Here is an 18,437-nt window from a genome sequence, read left to right as displayed (position 1 = left end):
TTATATATATATTTTTTTAATTATATTTTTTGGTAAAATCTGAGACATTTGGCATCGTACAAAAGTCAGCATGACCCATTTAAGATTAGAATAAGAAAAAATACAACAATAAAATTGAGAACTCTCACATACCGTATAAATTAAAAACATGGATGAAAGGAGTATATAAAAGTGATGCAAGTACATGCAATGGGGGTGTTGCACAAGATAAAATTCCTGCATCAAATAACTTTGTGTGTGTGTGTGTGTGTGTGTGTGTGTGTGTGTGTGTGTTTTTGTCTTCATAGTTGTCAGTGTTCTATTTGGCTTAAAACATTATCATCCTTTTAGATTGTTAAAGATTCCGACTTTTTTTTTTTTTTTTTTTTTTTTTTTTTAAATGTATGTAGCATTTATACTTCATGTACTTGAGAAATAAGTGGAAAAAAGAAGTGGAAAAAAGTCATTTTTTAAAAAATAAAATACATGAGCTAATTTTTATCTTTTTTTAAATATGATTTTAAATATTAATATCTTTTGTAAATTTAAAATTTAAATGTTAGTTTTGCTGTTGGCGACATTTGTTTTGAAAACCCATATTATCCCCCACCCCCCACCCCCCCTCCCACACACACACACACGCACGCACGCACGCACGCACGCACACACACACACACACACACACACACACACACACACACACACACACACACTAAAGAAAAAGAAAAAAAGAAGAAAAAAAATCGTTAATACACAAGCGGAAGTGACCTTGCTCTGTTTGCTGATGAACCCGGAAGGGTAACGCAGCACTCCGAAGATGGCAGGTGTGTTTGAGGTGGAGGTTGACGGTGTAGAGCACGACCATGGACTGGAGCATCACGACGAGCCGAACCAGGTCAGTGCGGGACGGGCTGCACCAAAAACTGAGCCGGTTTGCGGGTGAAGTGCAGCCGTGCGTGGCGCTGACAGCCCGGACACGCAGACCTGTTGCCGGCTGTTGGCACCACTCGGCTTTAGCCTTGACGTTAGCCGCTAGCGACTTTTGCCGTCTTATGTAGCGGAGGTGTGCCTTCCGCGTCAGGTGCAAGGTCTGCTGAGAGGATTTGGTCGAGTTTTATTGTAAATTAAATCAAAGTACGATGGTTTTATCGAGTCTTCAGAGTTAATGGACGGTTTTAGCCCGGAAGCTAAACGAGCTAGCCGGGTGTCCACCAACGTCACCACACTGACTGCTGCCACTTTTTAATTTTCTCATTTGTTCACTAAACCTGGCCGTAGTTCCACCATCGCGAAGCAATAAAATCACACAAACTCGCGTTGTCATTCATGTGCAGAAAGTTTGTCAGGGCTCCTTTCAAGAAATCCTCATTTAAAGCTGATGTGGCTGATGGGGTCAAAGGTCAGCTCTTAAGGCTCATGGTGACAATTCAAGAGAAGAGGAGCAAAGAGTAAATAAAATCTGAGTCTGCAGCAGAGGCAGGGACGTGAAAATGAAATTTAAATGAAACGTAAATGAATAAACTGGACGATCAAAAGCGATTTGGTTTGAATGTAAATTGTGAGCAAAATACCCTTTCTTTCCCATTTCAGCTTGACTTTTTTCCCCACTTTGCCATGATTTTCGTATGTGCCCGTAGCAGCAAGTGCACCAAGTTATTGGAGCCCACGTCTGTTGATTCTTGGCAAAATATAAGCCCTAATAAGTAACCCCATTCAACCTCAGATGCACTATGTTGATTATAGGGCAGAAAAGCACTCAGATTTAATAATTCAGTGACAAAAATTCGTAGTTTGGTTGAACTTCAAATTCGTAGGACTTGCTATTGCATAGGCAAGTGCTTTAAGCTCCGATATATGCATCTGTCACCTCGTATTTTGAAACAAGTAGACATGGCTAAACAAGTTCAACGACTTAGTGGACTACATTTTCTTTAACACGTGATTTTTGAATAAACTTGTTGTGCTTGAAGGGAGGAAATTTCATGGTTTGTCTTACACCCAGCTTTGGCACAAATACATTTTACCTTTCTTGCAACGTTAAATATTTCAATTCAAATAGTTTTTTTCAATGGTCTATCTCTCCAAGAACCAGAAATTGGTAATGACCAAGGAGTTTGTGTTGTATGAAGTCATATTTGTTGTGATGTTTTATGGTGGAATGGGAACGCCATCTAGGCGAGCTATATGGATTCAGCTCTTTGTATTTCTCTCTAACAACAAATATCAAATAAAATATCTGTGTACATTTAAATCTATTTTACTATTTCACTCACAAGTTAATATCCCCACCTTATATTTACAAGTTTTACATTTTCCCCAAACTTATTAAACTGTAGATTTATTATCAGATGTGTTCACCAGCTGTTTATGCACAAAATCATTGATTGTAATTACTTTGCCTTTCCTCTCTTTAGATCGACCTGTCCAAACTTTCACCAGAAGACAAGTGGAGGTTAGTATCTTTGGCGTGCATGCATGCTTTCTACATTTTTAAACTGGTGACGGGTTCATTATGTTGCTTCAAGTCACTCAGATTGGGATCGACACTGGCAGTTGCAAGGATTGACTGTCCTGTGTGACAGACATGTCATTAATTTCAGCTAGGTGTCAAGTCTTTACTCATAATGTCAGGCTTATTTTGTGCTGATAATATTGGCTGACCAATGTTATCAGCTGATTTTCTCCCATCACAGATAAATGGGCATCAGAGTATATGTTGAGATGACTTATTAAAAAAAAAAAGAGAGAGAGAGAGACAGTTCATGTTGTAGTAAAAAAAGCGCAGCAGTTCGTCACAACTGAGCAGATGGTGTGGATTGTGTTAAGAAGTTAAGAAGTTTATTGTTCAACTGTAACATATCCAGTACAAATGTGTTACGAATAATTGATTTTCAAGGTTTACAGTTCCTTGCGACATACATGTGATTTTAGGTATAATAAAATATCGGCCAATGTATCTTTATCAGACGTTTTTACTCCCAAATGTTGACATTTTGTCGGCCATAAAAGCAATTATCAACCAAACTGTGGATTTTGATACATTGGACAGGGAGCACCAGGGGAAACAAGCTGCACATGCCATTGTCTAGTTTGACCTCATTCCCGACGTGTTTCCTTAAAGCTGCAATAGTCACAAGTTTTATGCAAAAATACTCCTGTCTACACTGGAGAACATCCTCCTTGACTTGGACGTGAGGTACTTCATGCACACTTTTCCACACACAGAGAGAGTCAGGACTCAAAACGTGAGCGTGAAGTGACCTAAAGCCAGTAACATGCAAACCTGCAGAGTGCTGCCCTCAAGGCACTCCTTCCCTATCCTGTTAATCAATAAAGGCGTGTTTGTTAGCTAGTCGTCATCATCGTTTAAGTATGCCTTTCTTTTCCCGCAGGGTGGAGCATGCAAGGATGCATGCCAAACACAAAGGCCATGAGGCCATGCACGCTGAGATGGTGCTGATACTGATCGTCACCCTGGTCGTCGCTCAGCTGGTCCTCGTGCAGTGGAAACAGAGGCACCCCAAGTCATACAATGTAAGACCAAAGGCACAGGAAAAACATTTTTCATACAAAGTGCAGAATATTGGCTGCAGCAGCACTTGTTTCAGGCCTGGTGTGTATGTTTGATGTGATTCGTTCCAACATGTGTCCTCTGCTGTCTTGTAGCTGGTGACTCTGTTCCAGATGTGGGTGGTTCCTCTCTACTTCACTACCAAGTTGCACTGGTGGAGGTTCCTGACCACATGGTTCATCTTCTCTGTCGTCACAGCATACGTCTCCTACCGCGCCACTCGCAAGCCGCTGGAATGCACCACGCCGAGGTGAAACACACGACAGGACCATTTCTGTTTTACCCAATCCTCTAATTTAACAGAGTGCTACCTTTACATTAGTAGGAGTACTTACTAATGTCATGTAGCTTGTGTTTTTCTGACTTTCTGATTGAAGTGTCCCTGTCTCCTTTGGCTAGGTTGGTGTATAAATGGTTCCTCCTTCTCTACAAGATCAGCTACGCCACAGGAATAGTTGGCTACACTGTCGTCATGTTTACGCTTTTTGGAATAAACTTAATATTCAGGTATGTATTTTCAGTTGTATGTCATTGCAACTGTTAGTTGTTGGAAATGAATATTTTCACCAACTTTCCACTTTACCAGAATTTGACACAAGGTTGTATGCATTTGTTTTTATATTTATCTTGCATTTTAATATAATTGTATTGTAAATGGTGCCATTTTTGAAATTCAGTTATCATACTACACATTTTATTCTGTGTTATACTGTCTGACATTTTATGTAAGAATAATAGAGACTTTTGTACGTACATATAAAAAACACACACCACAACACATATGGAGCAAGTAGCATTTTGGTTAAATCATGATAAACACCTATAGGTTGTTTGCTTTCAGAACATTTTGTAGAGTCTCAGAGTGGATTACTTGAGTCTCCACCAGGGCCGGGTCTACGCAGGGGCAAGAGGGGGCCTGACCCCCTCAAATAAATGTTGTGCCCCCTCAAACTAAATCCCCCAAAATATATTCAGTTAGACATGGTAAAAGGTGCTGGAGCACAATGCCCCCTCAACATTTGTGGCTGCCCCCTCATACATGCCTGGCTAGACCCGGCCCTGGTCTCCACTGAAAATAAAAGCTGTCGGCTGCTGTCGCCACCCAGCCCTCCAGAGTGCCATTTCAGGAACTTTGTCTCATGTGTTGATGGTTGTGTGAATCAGCAAAATTTATTACATCAGTTTCTAAAAGAGGAAAAGTTTATTTCTGCTTTCTGTCTCAAATGTGGCAGCCACTAGATGGTGCTGTTTTGCGTTTTTCACATCCCTTTCAAGCATCACCAGTCTACCAGGTCACGCAGGACTCTTTTTGACTTATTCCAGGCACCCAACCATAACTGTGCCTCATCCAGCAGTCATCAGTCGATGTTTTCTTCCTCTTTTCTGTATAGGTTTGTTTCTGTTGATCTGCCTGTCTCTCTAGATGTGCAAAATGATTTTTTCCCCAATGTTTTTCAAGGTAGACATGGGCACATGTCATCTAAAAATCACCTCTTTTTAAGCATTTTTATGTGTTTCATATTATGGACATTTCTCAGTTTTAGTTTGAGCCCCCCCCCCCAAAAAAAAGGAAAATAGGATTAAAAAAACACATTACACCAAAATTACATTGAGTCCTGAATCCTACACAGCCTCAAGAATAACAAATGCCTTTTTTAATCTAGAATAAAGCCGGAGGATGCAATGGACTTCGGTGTTTCCCTGCTGTTTTATGGTCTGTATTACGGGGTCCTGGGACGGGACTTTGCAGAAATGTGCGCAGACTTCATGGCCTCAACAGTTGGGGTAAGCGGGAAGATTGTACATCCTATGTTTTAATGTCTTAATGTTTATGTAATGTAATTTTGATTACATCGCTTGTCCCTCCTTTTTGTTTTTTAGTATTACAGCGCATCTGGTATGCCAACCAAGCACCTCTCAGATAATATCTGCGCTGTGTGCGGTCAGCCAATCCTCGTAGACGTCAGTGAAGAGGGCATCATCGAGAACACATACAGACTGTCCTGTAACCATGTGTATCCTTCCTGCAAGAAAAATAACACATTTTCCATCACTGTCCTTTGAATTATGGAAAGTAAAGTTCAGCTGTGTGATGCAGTGGTTGCTTGTTCAGAAGAAATGTGCAGCCATGGGATTTCCCTGTTAGTGCATTATGTACTCCATCACAAGCCCAAAGAGGAATTGATAAAGTAAACCTAACCTTTACGTTACTATTTAAGTCATGGCAGTTGATCAGTAATACAACTACTTCCCCTGTAATTGCCTTCTGTTGTTATTTACTGCTGATGCCATGTGAACATATCAGGTGATTAGGGTGTTTTTCCAACCTAGATATAGCTTTTAGGACTCAGAACAAAAAGCGTAACCATAAGCTGTTAGGTTGGATGTCTGACATTTTAAAAAACCTGGCTTTCCTGCAGATGAATTAAACTGTGTTGAATTCAAACGAGTAAAGGGTTGCCCCTTCACAGATGGAGTATCACAAAAAAAGAAAATCCTCATTTTTGAAAGTAGTATTTATATCTAACTTTACCTTGGGTAGAGATGGGCAACAATCACTTAAGTTTAGACCTGTTAAATCTGACCTACATTTCAGTTTCTTGTCCGAATATAAAAACTTATAGAAACCTATTTTGCAGGATTGCTTCAAAGAAGATGAAGAAATTGTCCACAAAGCTTTGTCAATAGATCGACTCCAGCATTCTTGCAGATGATCTTGTAGATCTTGAGATAGCAGAATAAAATCCAAGTTCTCTGGGAATCGCTTCAGGGAGAGGATTTATGTTTATCAATATTCAGTCATCAGATTGTAAGAACATTTTCATAATTTCAGAGATGGATTTTTGCTTTGAAGTCTGATCAGGATGTCAGAATCTTGTCATGTTTGCACACCCTTAAAAGTTTTGCACACATTAGAGGCTTTATTAAATCTGGGCCTAAACTGGCGGCTCTTTGAGTAAGTTAATGTGTTTTCTATACTGTTCACATACTGCGACACCAAGCCTTAACTCCCTGCCCAGGTTCCATGAGTTCTGCATAAGAGGGTGGTGCATCGTGGGAAAGAAGCAGACGTGCCCATACTGCAAAGAGAAGGTGGACCTGAAGAGGATGTTTAGTAACCCGTATCCTTTTGACTCCATTAGTTACCATCACATATGTCGGTATTATCTTGAGCACCACGTTTTCTTGCATTTTCATGTCGTGTGTCACTGCTATGCTTCGTTTGTGAAGATGTTGTAATTTGGCCTTTTCCACCCCCGTGTCTCCCAGTTCCTTGGTAGTTACATGCAGTTGGAGTCATACAGAGTAATATGTGACGGCAGACACGCAGGTTTGATGGAGGCGTGTGTTCTCAGCCACGTCTAGAGGATGCATCTTTTTTAGTACAGTGTTTAGTAAGGTTGAAATTGGAAGTTTAACTTGGATAATGTTGTTCCCATGCTCAACACATTGAGCTACTTGGGGTCAGTGTTATTTGGCCACTGGGAGGATGTGACAAAACCTAGTCTGATGTGAAATGTCAAACAGTTCTCTGACAGGTAGTAGATTGAAGTACTGTCCAGGAAACCCAGAGGTGTATATTTTACAGTAGAAAGTAGTCTTTCTTCTAAATGACAGGCAGTCTGGATAGTCAAGTTGGCTGAATTTTCTTAGAAAGGACTTATCAGGCCTCCTGCAACCACAGATAGAACATTAACAGGTTATATAACTGCTGAGTTCCTGTTCCTTTTTTTTTTTTTTTTTTTTTGGTGGTGCAAAATGTGATACTCAAGCTACCATGACAACCTCATTCCTCTATAACACCAAATAATGCCTCCCACAGAGACTGAATGCTGTTTCTGCTTCTGTACGGTCATGACTCATCTGGGTCATCGAGGCTGTGCACCAACATGTCTTGGGTGCCCCATCCACCTACTGTGCAGAAAAAAAAAACTGCTTTTCTTTATTATTATCGATCTTGCTCTCTGTGTTTGTCTCCTTAACCCACTTAAAAGCTGGGAAAGGCCACATGTCATGTATGGACAACTTTTGGACTGGCTTCGGTACCTAGTGGCCTGGCAGCCCGTTATTATTGGATTTGTGCAAGGTATCAACTACGTCCTGGGTCTGGAGTGACCTGCGACTGGGGCACAAATGGACACACACGCCATACAGAGAGGATAATGCACTGGCTCTAAGGACTGGGGGCCTAACAATGAACTAAAACACCAATATTAAATGTGTCTATACTTTTTTGTATATATTTATAGGCACCGAATATCTGTATTTACAGTTTATTTGAATTTTACTAGTAACCTGAATTTGTCTGTCTCAGTTTTTCCGGTTTTGTTTTTGATCCACATGGCGTTACACCTTGATAATTGGTTTGTGCATCGGATGACCTAGTAAAGCAGCTCTCAGATTTAAATGAGAACCGCTTTATGCCAATTTATGTCTTAAGTGTTTTCCGTTTATGTATTTGGTTTCCACAACAATAAGAAGCGACAGGATTATAATGGAGTTTTTTTTTTTTTTTTTTAATCCATATGTCCAGTGGTGTTTACTAGCCTTCTCTCCAACCCCTCTCAACTTCGGTTCCATCCACTGCTTTGTAAGAAACCTTGAATTGATATTTGCATAGGTAATTTCTCCCTGTGCCTCAAAAACGCACCCAACACACTTCTCAGAAACCTAGACTTCTTGTGCATTTTTGTTGCCATTTGGTTTACCATGTTATCACCTGTGTTGAATGCTTTGTTGACTTGTTTTTTTTTTTGTTTTGTTTTGTTTTTTGGCCGAATTTGAGAGTGCTGACATAGTCCAGTTTGCCATTTCCATGTATGCGTGACGTTTCTTTGAAAACCCTCAAGTTAGAAAACATGCTGTGCAACATCAGTGGGGAAAAATGCTAATGAAATACACATGCATACATAAACTGAAAATTCCTCAGGCTTTTTATAATGAAACTTTTAACTTGACTGAAGGTGGAGGCTATATTGTAAGAATCCAGTATTTCCTTTATTCTTGCTGGTGTCTGACTAAGACTGTATAGCAAAGATGCTGTTAAAATTGAATAAGAACTGCTAGATGCATCTTTAAATAACCCCTTCTCTGGTTAACACCACATCTGGTCTTGTCTTGATTGAAACCCTGTGAAATCTCTCTTTCCATTTGAGTTAGAAGAATAATACTGTACTCAACAAGGTTGAGTCCTCTGTTCTCACGGTCCAGAATGATAATATCTCCTCAAATTAATTCACAAGTGACTGTTACTAATCAATCCTCAAATTGAAGCTCTGTAGTAAGCACAGTGCAGTGTTAAAATACTGACTGGTAAATATACAATGATTGACGGTGCAGGTTAAAGCTAAAATGATGAGGGGAAAAAGCTGAAATTTCTTGATGATCCTTTAACATGGCCCAGGCGAGGGAGTGGTGCTAGGGTGCCAGTCTTATTTTTGTATGGAGTGTTCAGCCTAAGAACTTTTATTTGCACGAGTCCTGATCCAAAGCTGCTGGCAGGCCAGTGTTGGTCCTTTTGAAAGTACTGTTAAGGCTATATACTGCCATCGCTCTGAGAGGGACGCAGTGTCCTCTTAGTGGGTCCCTCTGTCCATAAACTCACACCGCTCTCTGTAAAGGACAGTAACTTCATCATTTCAACTGTTTTGTTGACATGTTCTCATCAGTCTGTTAATAAATCTTGCATGGTTTAGATAACGTGTACATATTTTACTGATCACTGATCTCTGATGATGACCCAGAGCCATTCCCTTGATTTCTTTAAAATAATAGTAATGGCCACTTTTGCCCTTTTTTGTTGTTGGAAAGAGCAGATTCCAATCCACAAAAAAAAAAAAAGAAAAAAGAAAAGTAGTATTCAAAAATTAACCCTAACCACACTTTTTATTTGTTCAATATTTAGGATGATCTAATGTAATTTTACTTTTTAAAGACAAGACATGACACTTTCCAAAAAAAAAAGCATTTCATTGGCCCCCCCCCCCCCCCCCCCCCCCCCCCCCAACCCAGGGCTTCACAGGATTGGGTCATCAAAGGTCAAGTTATTAATACATTTACAGCCAAGTGTGTATTGAGGAAAATTATTGACACTATTGGAATCACAAGACTGCTTGAGGGTTATGAATGAGTCAGTGCACAGTGATGTAAGCATAAACTGTGAGTAAACAATCTGTCATGAAGCCCTCTGGTCCAGTGCATACGGAGTTCCCCTCTGCATGCATGTGTAACTAGTTTTGAGTGGGTGTAAGGAAGTGATTTGTGTATATATGTCAGCTATGTGTAGTAAACCCTCAGTGAGGTGTCACTGCAGCTCGTAGCAAAGCAACTGTTGTTGGAAGAGGCAGCATGAAGCTGACACACATTTTAAAAGGTAAGAGTTATTTCTCACTTATTTTTTTTTATTTTAACTATGGCATTGGCTAAGAGTGTGTTCTGTCCTCACAACAGCCCTGGGATCTTTTTGCCTCCTGTTTTCAGATGCCTTTACAGGTGTGTGTTGTGTGGCAGAGCAAGATTGATAAATATCTATCTAAATAAATAAATATATATATATATAATTTTTAAAGAACTACTTTTGTGCCATTCACCAAATTTTCTGTTAAATTTCTCAAGAGGATTCCCCTGAAATCATTGGACCACACCGCATCCAGATGCGAGCATGTCCAGGTAACCCTTATTCAAATATCTATAGGTGGCATAGCAATAGTTGTTTTGCCTATAAATTTTAGGGTCCATTTTAAAAAGCTGTACATATATTGAAACTGTTAGTTTATTCTGTGGTAATTCAGCTCTAATGTGCTCTCAACAGGAAAGCGGCTGGTTCTTAACTGCAAGGCATATGCAAACTGTGAGGAGGATCTGACGCTCATCTACTGGCTGGTCAATGGCTCTTTCCCTGAAACAGCCTACACCAATGGCAGAGTGGCTGAGACAGAGGAGTGAGTTTCAAACATTAATCAAGCATTCACAAGTCTTGGTAAAGGCCTTACAATGGCCCAAAGATAAATAAATAATTACAGAAATGCACATCTCAGGTACAAATACACAACCTATCAGTTAAGCAGGTCTAGATTGTGCTCTGACACAGACTGATGTTCAGATATAGTGGACCTACTGATATGGAACAGCACGGGATATAATGACTGTGTTTGGTTCAGGTCGACACTGGACGGTGGTGCAATCCTGCAGAGGAGTTTGGTGCTGAAGAACGTGACACCAGAGGACCTCAAATCCACATTTACCTGTGTGGTGACAAACCCTGCTGGGACTGCCCACAAGTACGTTACACTAAAGCCCGCGAGAAGTAAATTCAGAGCACACAGAGCCTGATTGGCCGAATGTCCCGACTTTCACGACTCTGCACGCTGTTATCTTGCAAACTGAATTACAAATGCACATGATCAAAATAACTGACTTTGTACTGTGACACTACTGTATGCAAATCCATGCACACAGGTGAAGAAACCTATACTTGATTGTAATCTTGTTCTATTGTATTTCTGTCAAATGATTAAGTGTTCAAATTGCTGTTTTTTATGGTACTTGACAAATGTGTCTTCTGCTCTCCATGACTACTGTCAATACAATATTTCAACAAAGTTACCTGCTATGCCTGCTAGCCTCATTCTGGTGTCTTTGCTTGGCCATTTCGTATTTATCACTGATACATATTTTAACCATACATGATGAGCATACACGGAACACTTTATGATGAAGTGTGCAATGTTGCTGGATCCCTGTATTCCCTATGCATTAATGAACTGTAGTATGATACTTTATTCACTCTGATTCCAACCATATTTTATTCATGTACTTTTTGGTTTATAATAAAAACAGGCACTAAGTGACATAATTTGAAAGAGATGCACACAATAACTGTGGTTTAAGCAAAGGCTCTCATTTCTGTGTGGCATTTCAACTCATATAGCAGACATACCCCTTCTAAAGATAGCCTCACACTTGATACAGGGCCAAAACCTTAGAGGAGTCCAACTACAGGACCTCCCTCCTGTTGAAAGATTAAAAAAGCAGCTTTTTTGTAGCTAACAAACCCTCAAATTCCCAAACATTCATTAGCCTGTTAGGTTTGACAACAATGCAATTTTCATGAGCTCTTAGCTAATAGGACCACCAGAGATGATAAAGCCTACAAGCACAGTTACATGGAGCAGAAATTGCAAATGTCAGTCACCGGGGGGAAAAAAATCCAGAATTTCCTCCACATCACATGTACAATGTCAACAGGATGACAAAAATCTGTAAACAGGATTGAGCTACCTGTCAGTCCATATGGCCTCTGGTAATAACTCTGGTTTCATTTCTTAACTAATAAGGCACTGTAAACCCTAAATGAAATAGATACAAAGTGCAACATTCAACATACACCACCAATCACCTGCTGAGTGAAGACTTCCCAGTTCAAGTGCTGCACACTGCCCTCACTGCAAGGATTTATTATTTAATGAAGCAATCAAGCTCCAGTCAGGATGCACTGACTGAAATTAATCCAAAACTGTTGGAACTTTTAATTTATTTATTTGTAAAATGCAAAAATGGGCCTCTAAATATTAGCGGCTGACAATGCCCACATTAAAAAAAATTTATTGTATATGACTTGAGGGAAATCTGACTCCCTGCAATAGTGTTCCTTTTAAGCAATGACATTTAAGTCCACAAACATAAAACATAAACGTGTGCACTTAACAGAAACTCTTTAACCTCTTTTTGCATTTCAGTGCATTTCTGGAGTTCCACTCACTGTTTGACTCTTAATTACTCTCTGGCATCAAGGAGAAGATTGTTAGATGAATGTGAAAAAAAGTTTTAACTAAAGATGGAGTTATCTGCCCTGTTTTAAATCACCATTTGGGCTCTAAGATTTTTTTCTTCACACTAGTTTCCATGGAGTTTAATGGGAGCCATGGTGCCCATCATGAAGTTATAGAAATTTATGCTGTGACATACTATCCAGTGTTCTTCAAGATCACCTGGATGCGGCCTCTGAAACTCCCAGCTCCCTCAAGCACTGCTGCAAGTTGGCATTCCTGTTAGGATACTGATTTTCTCTGATCTTCTTCCTGATGAGGGTGGCAGCATCTTCGATGACAGATGGCCACTTCACTGAAGAGGTGAAAAAAGGCTGGAGTAGCTCTTGGTTGGTCTGTGGTGCCATTCCCAACAGGAATCGCAGGAAAATGTCCAGCCTTCCGTCCTCACAGAGAAGGCTTTTCTCCACAGCACACTTGTACAGTTCAAACACATTTTGAGCCTTGAACACTCGTGAGAACATCTTTGTGTGCTCCAAGACATTCTTCCCTTGGTTTCTAAAGGACAGAAATACATACAGAGCAGCCATGTACTCCTGCATGGTGCTGTGGATAAAGCTCTGGACCTTTTCCGGCATCAGGATGAATTCCTCCATAATGAACTGTGTGCAAATGGCACTGTTGACCACTGCCTCCACCTTATCTACCCCATTGTCTTTCCAGTAAGACTTAGGAACCCTGATCTCATTTTTTTCCAGCATGATGAGGGCCATCTTTCCAAGCTTCATGAGGAAGTTTCTCTGTTCCTCCACACTACAGGCTGGAGCTCTGAGGCTGCGTCTATGTAGAAGCGCCAGCAGCAGCTTTGTGTACATATAGGTGAGGTTACTGGGTAGCTGTGCCTGTGGCCCTTGTTCTCTAAACGCATGCTGGAATATGCCATTCAACACTGAGCAAAACAAGGGCAGATGACACATAATGTGGAGGGTCTTGCATGATTCAAGGTGACTAATGACTTGAGCTGCTTGCACTGGGTCTTCAAACCTCCTCTTGAAGAACTCCTCCTTTTGAGTGTCATTGAAACCACGGATCTCCAACACTTTACGCCGAATGTCCCCGGGAAATACGTGCGATCTTAGAGGGCGAGAAGTGATCCAGATGACACCATCAAAGAACAGCTTCCCCCTGATGAGGTTAACTATTAGCACATCCAGGGAAACAGGCTCTTTGGAGTCACAGTGATACTCAGTGTGGATGAAGTTAGGCTCCTGGTAGAATTCATCTAAACCATCACAAATGATCAAGACCGCGTTCTCCTCATTGGTCAGGTTCTTCAGCTTCGTGGTTTCTGGGTAAAGCGTGTTTATTATACCGTGCAAGCTGACTGGCGAGTCCCGGAACGTATTGAGTTCCCTGAATGGCAGTGGAATCACTAAAGAGATATGCGTGTGGGACCGCTCTTCAGCCCAATCCAGGATAAACTTCTGTACTACTGTAGACTTCCCTGTCCCTGCCATCCCAGGAGTCAGAAGACACCTCACATGGTCGTCCTTCAACATCTTGACACTGAAGATGTCCTTCAATGAGCGCTGTTTCTCAGTTTTCCGGCTTTTATTCAGACTTTGTATTTTCCTGATTTCATGTTCATAATTTGGGCCATTATCCCATGGGGTTGTAATGTAGGGATTAGAGAAGACACTGTCAATGGCCACCTTCTCTCCCTGTGCACCCAAATCCTCGCAGAGTTCACCATACTTCTTCTTCAGAGTCATACTTAGTTCAAAACGTACTTCATCTGTAGGGGAGAGGGAAAAAAGTAGGTTAGGTTCACATTTGTGCTTCGAGCTTAATTGTATGCCGTTTTGCTAAACCACATCAGAGTGAGAAATATGGTCTTTTCCACCACTTTATACTTTTTACTAGAAGTCTTTAACCCTGTGCAAATAATCCACCTCATTTGAAACATAACTGATAAAATGCCTCCTTCTCATTCAAGTAGTAAGTGACCAAGTAAAGTAGTGGTGTGCCATACTTCTCGCACGCAGGTCCTGCAGATATTCAACAAGCCGGTGCTTGTCCATTTCCTCAAGAAGGGCCTTGGTGACCTGTAGTGACACTTCTCGGTCGTAACACTCCAGCAGCCTGTCCACCAGATCCACCATGTCCATCCCTTGGGGGGGAGTGTTGAACGACTCCGGGTAACGCTTCCACAGACTCATTTTGAATATCTTCAGTTCTCCCATTGACAACTTCTCCAAGGTTTTGCTGATAGCCTGATTCCAAAAGAAGTGTTAGAACTATGAGTTGTCTTCTACAGTCAAGTTTATTTTCTACTTCATCAGCAAACAAACGCCAAAACTAACACCAACCTTGAAAGTGAATCCCACCGTCAGACTAGGGTGGCTGGTCTCATTTGGGTTTCGGATTAATTCAGGTCTTTCAGGAGGCTCTGAGATATCATCCTCTTTGCTCCGAACCCTAATGAGGCCAGAGTGAGAACATTTAAGTAAGTTTTGGTGCCATTCTTGTGTACACAAGTTTATGGATGCTATGGGTATATGCGTACTTGCGTGTTCTTATTTCACAGTCATTGCTGTCCAGGGAATAGCAGCTGGAGTATGAGTCAGTTCTCTCCAGGTGGATTCTGTAAGTAGGGCAACACGGAACACGTGCATTATAAAATGTACAACTCGGAGGTGTGATGTTGCAGTTTCACAGGATCCAAAACAAATGATATTTTAGGTTTACATTATGCACATAGCTACAGCTATATTCATGTAATAATGACAGTGTGAGTGAATGTATTGTTGTTTTTTCTCCCCCTAAACACTTTCTCGTGTTTGTACCTTGTAGAGGATTTGTCTTGGTCATCCATTTCATCAGACTGATGGAAATCCTCGCTAATCATTGAAGAGTAGCTCTCAACTGGAGATGAGACTTTATCCATTCTGTAAAGGGAAAACATTGGAAACCATTTTAGTGTCGAGGCTTAAAGTTTATTAACAGCTTAGGACTGTGGGTGCATGCATGTTTTGAAGTGTAGCACGCTTCCTCAGGTGACAGCAACAGGGAGATGATTACAAGCACATGGGTAAAATGGGAATACACACACTGCCCCACCCCCCATTAAAAAACAAAACAAAAAAGTGATTCAAAATTAGAAAATGTTTTTCTTATTAAATTGCTGCACACAAAAGACTGGGCAGGGCAGTGTGACAGTGTTGCAGAGAAAATGCAAGACTGTGTGGGTAGCAATAAAATATATTGATCTGAAAACTGACTGACAGAATTCTTACTAGTGCTATTTCCTGGTATGAAAACTGTATAATTGGCAGTACCAGCAAATATTTAAAAGAATGTTTGTTTGTTTTTTTTTCATTTGTAAATGAGTTTTAAAAAAAAGCACAAGCTGGTAAAAAGGTTTTTCAATATTTTAATAGTGACAGTAGAGAGAGACAGGTGTGGTGGGAAGACAGAGGGGATGACATGCAGACTCGGGTCCAAGCTTGAGTCAAACTCAGCCTGGACAAGTGGTATGTGCTCTTCCAGGTGATTCCAGTGAATTTAGTTATTTTCAGTTTTTTTTTTTTTCCTCCAGATCTTTCCCCTTGCCTCTGCGTGCTTGTGTGTCCTCACATCAAACACTAGATATTAAAGTTGCTATAAAATCTGCATCATGTGATTTTTTTTTTGCTGCTGGTGATTATAAAATTAATTAAAGTTAAAGTTGCTGTCTGCATCATATGATTTTTTTTGCTGCTAGTGATTATAAAATTAATCTTGGCCAATGTCATTATGGAGTGAACGGAATATAGGGCTGATGAAAAATAGGACCTAAAGCCGAGTGCTGAGTGTGATACATGTGTGAACCAAAGGTAGAACAGCGCACAGCTTTCAATTGTCAAAAAACTGACAAAAAAAAAGACAAAAAAATTATTTGCACCTTTGGACCTGTTTTGCTGATCATCAAAGAAATATAACTTTACTACAACAAAAAGAGAGATGTTAAGGAGGAAAAAAATTCTCACCCCCAGTAGTTTGTATCCATGGGGGTCTCGACATCCCCCAGGTCCAGAGAGGGTCGTCTCTCTGGCACATAGTAGAGCATGTCCTCCTCATCTATCATACTCTCTGCTCCAGCAGATGCCCCTTCCCCTAAGGGAATGCTGCCCGGTGGCGAGGGTATGTCATCAATGTCCGAGTCGTCCATCTTGTAATATGCAGGTCGGCCAACAGCCAACTGATCAGATCATATGCAGCTGTCTCCGTTTTGTTTCGGCAGGTCACCGGATGTTAATCCCTCCATGTGTGCTGTGAAAAAACACATTAGCAAAGAAAAAAAAAAAGACAGGTTCAAAGTGATTCAGCCTGTTTCAGGGAAAGCACAATCCAATCACACTGTCTGAGAGGCTGAGAGGAAATTTTATTTTTAAAACCTACCTAGACACAAGGCCTTCTAAACTCTGAGAGATGTTTGGGTTTATTATGGATAACCTGACTGTCCATTTCCTTTCAGTCATCTCTGGTAATGAAATCTGACACAATGCTAGCACTTTACTCTGAACTAACACCTGCAAACCACTGACCCATGAATGCCCTGAGAAAAATAAAAGTCATTTTAAGTTCAAGTAGTGTTGTAGTACTCAAAATCTTGGAAACCACATTTTCAAAGTCTTTGCTTTGCAGTGACATCACACAGTTACCTGCCTGTGCACTGTCTCACTCATGTATTATTATCATTATTTTATTATAAGTAGTAGTAGTAGTAGTAGTAGTAGTAGTAGTAGTGGTACTATTACTGTGACTGGATGAAAACCTTCCTGCTTCAAACACAACCAACATCGCTCATTTTAAATTTTGAGACTTTTGTTACTGTTAATGTCTCTCAGTTGTTTAATGTAAATAATAATTTCCAGGTTCAGAGTAATAATATTCTGTCAAGAGTCATACTGCCCTGCCACAACTAACACATCACAGGGAAGAAATGACAACATTGACAAATAAGTACAGACAAAAACAAGTAATAATCGACACTCTATCAATTAGCCTATTACTTATTTTCAAAATTAGTCAAATTATTTCTACTGCAGGCCAGCAGCATTTACAATTCAAATATTTCCTCCTGTGTACTATAAATTAATGTTTCTGTTTATTAATACCATATTACCACATATAGATAACTTACTGTATAATTACAGAGGTTATTAGGCCACATATTACATTATTTCCACGTGTGAACAACTTTAAGCCACTGTGTATTTCAATGACAGCCTGTAATTAAAGTGATTGGCTCATGATAGACTGTTTAATTCGCACATGTTTGCCGAAATGGAAGTAAAAGACAGAGTGAACGGATGTAAACTTTTTACTCAAAGTTTTAATAAACTTTTTGCTTTTCCCACAGCGCCGCAGCCTGAACGGGTCAAAGTTCAGCTCCAGGACGCATGAAGACACAACACACTCTCTTAACATGCAGCTTACAGAAAAAAGTCTCTGTATATGACCCAATATACATCATAATGTTATTTCCAAATACGTTTATTAATAACAAATGTCATAAGTGTGAATTTGGGGGGGGCACAGTCACACGGTTTAGGGAAAACAAGACTGTCGACTGCGTGAACAACACCGAGCCGACACTGCAGACTTCTTCAGGAAATTTCAAACAGACTACATAGACAATGTTTCCACAAAGGATAACTGTAAATAAAATGTCGTCTGAATAATATAACACGCGTTTTTCCTACTTCCTCATCACACCATAAGTTGACGTTAGCTTACCTCCATGTCGTCCGCAGTGACGAGCTTCTTCTTGTTGGTCCTGTGACCAAACGGAGACAAACATGAAGTGACGAGCTCTGCCACCTACTGGCCGGAGTTTGAACAGCATGTAGACCAAACAAAAACATAACAGGATGATTTACATTTTCCAAGGGAGATGATAACGTGGATGACTGAATTTGCATAATTTCTGAGTATGACTAAAGCAAACTGTATTCATCTGGACCTGGAATAACCAAAGTTTCTGTTCTTACCTAGCATGACTTTCATTGTGCAGTGCAGAATAACACTTGCAGAAAAGAGTTATTGAGTAAGACATTCATGAACTCACATTTATA

General features: G+C 40.4%; 3 protein-coding genes across 4 annotated transcripts; 2 read left to right on the top strand and 1 right to left on the bottom strand.

Annotated features, from left to right (window-relative positions):
- The first annotated feature begins 734 nt into the window (after nucleotides 1-734).
- Nucleotides 735-9,247, top strand: rnf121 (ring finger protein 121). Its single transcript, XM_030069423.1, has 9 exons — nucleotides 735-874; nucleotides 2,394-2,431; nucleotides 3,372-3,513; nucleotides 3,646-3,800; nucleotides 3,950-4,057; nucleotides 5,215-5,335; nucleotides 5,432-5,565; nucleotides 6,571-6,672; nucleotides 7,546-9,247. The coding sequence occupies exons 1-9, from the start codon at nucleotides 797-799 to the stop codon at nucleotides 7,664-7,666; spliced, it is 999 nt and encodes a 332-aa protein (XP_029925283.1). The 5' UTR covers nucleotides 735-796; the 3' UTR covers nucleotides 7,667-9,247.
- A 470-nt stretch (nucleotides 9,248-9,717) lies between these two features.
- LOC115371816 (interleukin-1 receptor accessory protein-like) lies at nucleotides 9,718-11,304 on the top strand. 2 transcript variants are annotated; one of them, XM_030069361.1, is made up of 5 exons: nucleotides 9,718-9,923; nucleotides 10,031-10,042; nucleotides 10,166-10,219; nucleotides 10,362-10,491; nucleotides 10,711-11,304. In XM_030069361.1, exons 1-5 carry the CDS (start codon nucleotides 9,899-9,901, stop codon nucleotides 10,880-10,882), a joined length of 393 nt encoding a protein of 130 aa, XP_029925221.1. In that variant the 5' UTR covers nucleotides 9,718-9,898; the 3' UTR covers nucleotides 10,883-11,304. The 2 variants fall into 2 exon arrangements, with proteins under 2 accessions (XP_029925221.1, XP_029925222.1); XM_030069362.1 differs by lacking the exon at nucleotides 10,031-10,042 and having other exon boundaries at nucleotides 10,711-11,302.
- A 27-nt stretch (nucleotides 11,305-11,331) lies between these two features.
- On the bottom strand, nucleotides 11,332-18,185 carry nlrc3l1 (NLR family, CARD domain containing 3-like 1). Its single transcript, XM_030069360.1, has 7 exons — nucleotides 18,100-18,185; nucleotides 16,347-16,629; nucleotides 15,165-15,266; nucleotides 14,885-14,962; nucleotides 14,688-14,796; nucleotides 14,351-14,591; nucleotides 11,332-14,113 (listed from the first exon to the last, which is right to left on the bottom strand). Exons 2-7 carry the CDS (start codon nucleotides 16,526-16,528, stop codon nucleotides 12,537-12,539), a joined length of 2,289 nt encoding a protein of 762 aa, XP_029925220.1. The 5' UTR covers nucleotides 16,529-16,629; nucleotides 18,100-18,185; the 3' UTR covers nucleotides 11,332-12,536.
- Nucleotides 18,186-18,437: the final 252 nt, after the last annotated feature.

Source organism: Myripristis murdjan, chromosome 14 (assembly GCF_902150065.1).
Source record: "Myripristis murdjan chromosome 14, fMyrMur1.1, whole genome shotgun sequence".
NCBI lineage: Eukaryota > Metazoa > Chordata > Actinopteri > Holocentriformes > Holocentridae > Myripristis > Myripristis murdjan.
The sequence above is the reverse complement of the archived record's forward strand: the minus strand, read 5'-3'. Positions and strand labels throughout refer to the sequence as shown.

Bases quoted from the DNA above. Each gene is read 5' to 3' on its own strand.
- LOC115371816 (XM_030069361.1), top strand. From the start codon at position 9,899: ATGAAGCTGACACACATTTTAAAAG. The intron at 10,220-10,361 runs GTAACCCTTATT...TGCTCTCAACAG, and splicing joins CCAGATGCGAGCATGTCCAG to GAAAGCGGCTGGTTCTTAAC. The intron at 10,492-10,710 runs GTGAGTTTCAAA...TGTTTGGTTCAG, and splicing joins AGAGTGGCTGAGACAGAGGA to GTCGACACTGGACGGTGGTG.
- nlrc3l1 (XM_030069360.1), bottom strand. From the start codon at position 16,528: ATGGACGACTCGGACATTGATGACATACCCTCGCCACCGGGCAGCATT. The intron at 14,592-14,687 runs GTTGGTGTTAGT...TTTTGGAATCAG, and splicing joins CGGTGGGATTCACTTTCAAG to GCTATCAGCAAAACCTTGGA. The intron at 14,114-14,350 runs GTATGGCACACC...TCTCCCCTACAG, and splicing joins GCAGGACCTGCGTGCGAGAA to ATGAAGTACGTTTTGAACTA.
- rnf121 (XM_030069423.1), top strand. From the start codon at position 797: ATGGCAGGTGTGTTTGAGGTGGAGGTTGACGGTGTAGAGCACGACCAT. The intron at 2,432-3,371 runs GTTAGTATCTTT...CTTTTCCCGCAG, and splicing joins TCACCAGAAGACAAGTGGAG to GGTGGAGCATGCAAGGATGC. The intron at 4,058-5,214 runs GTATGTATTTTC...TTTTTAATCTAG, and splicing joins GGAATAAACTTAATATTCAG to AATAAAGCCGGAGGATGCAA.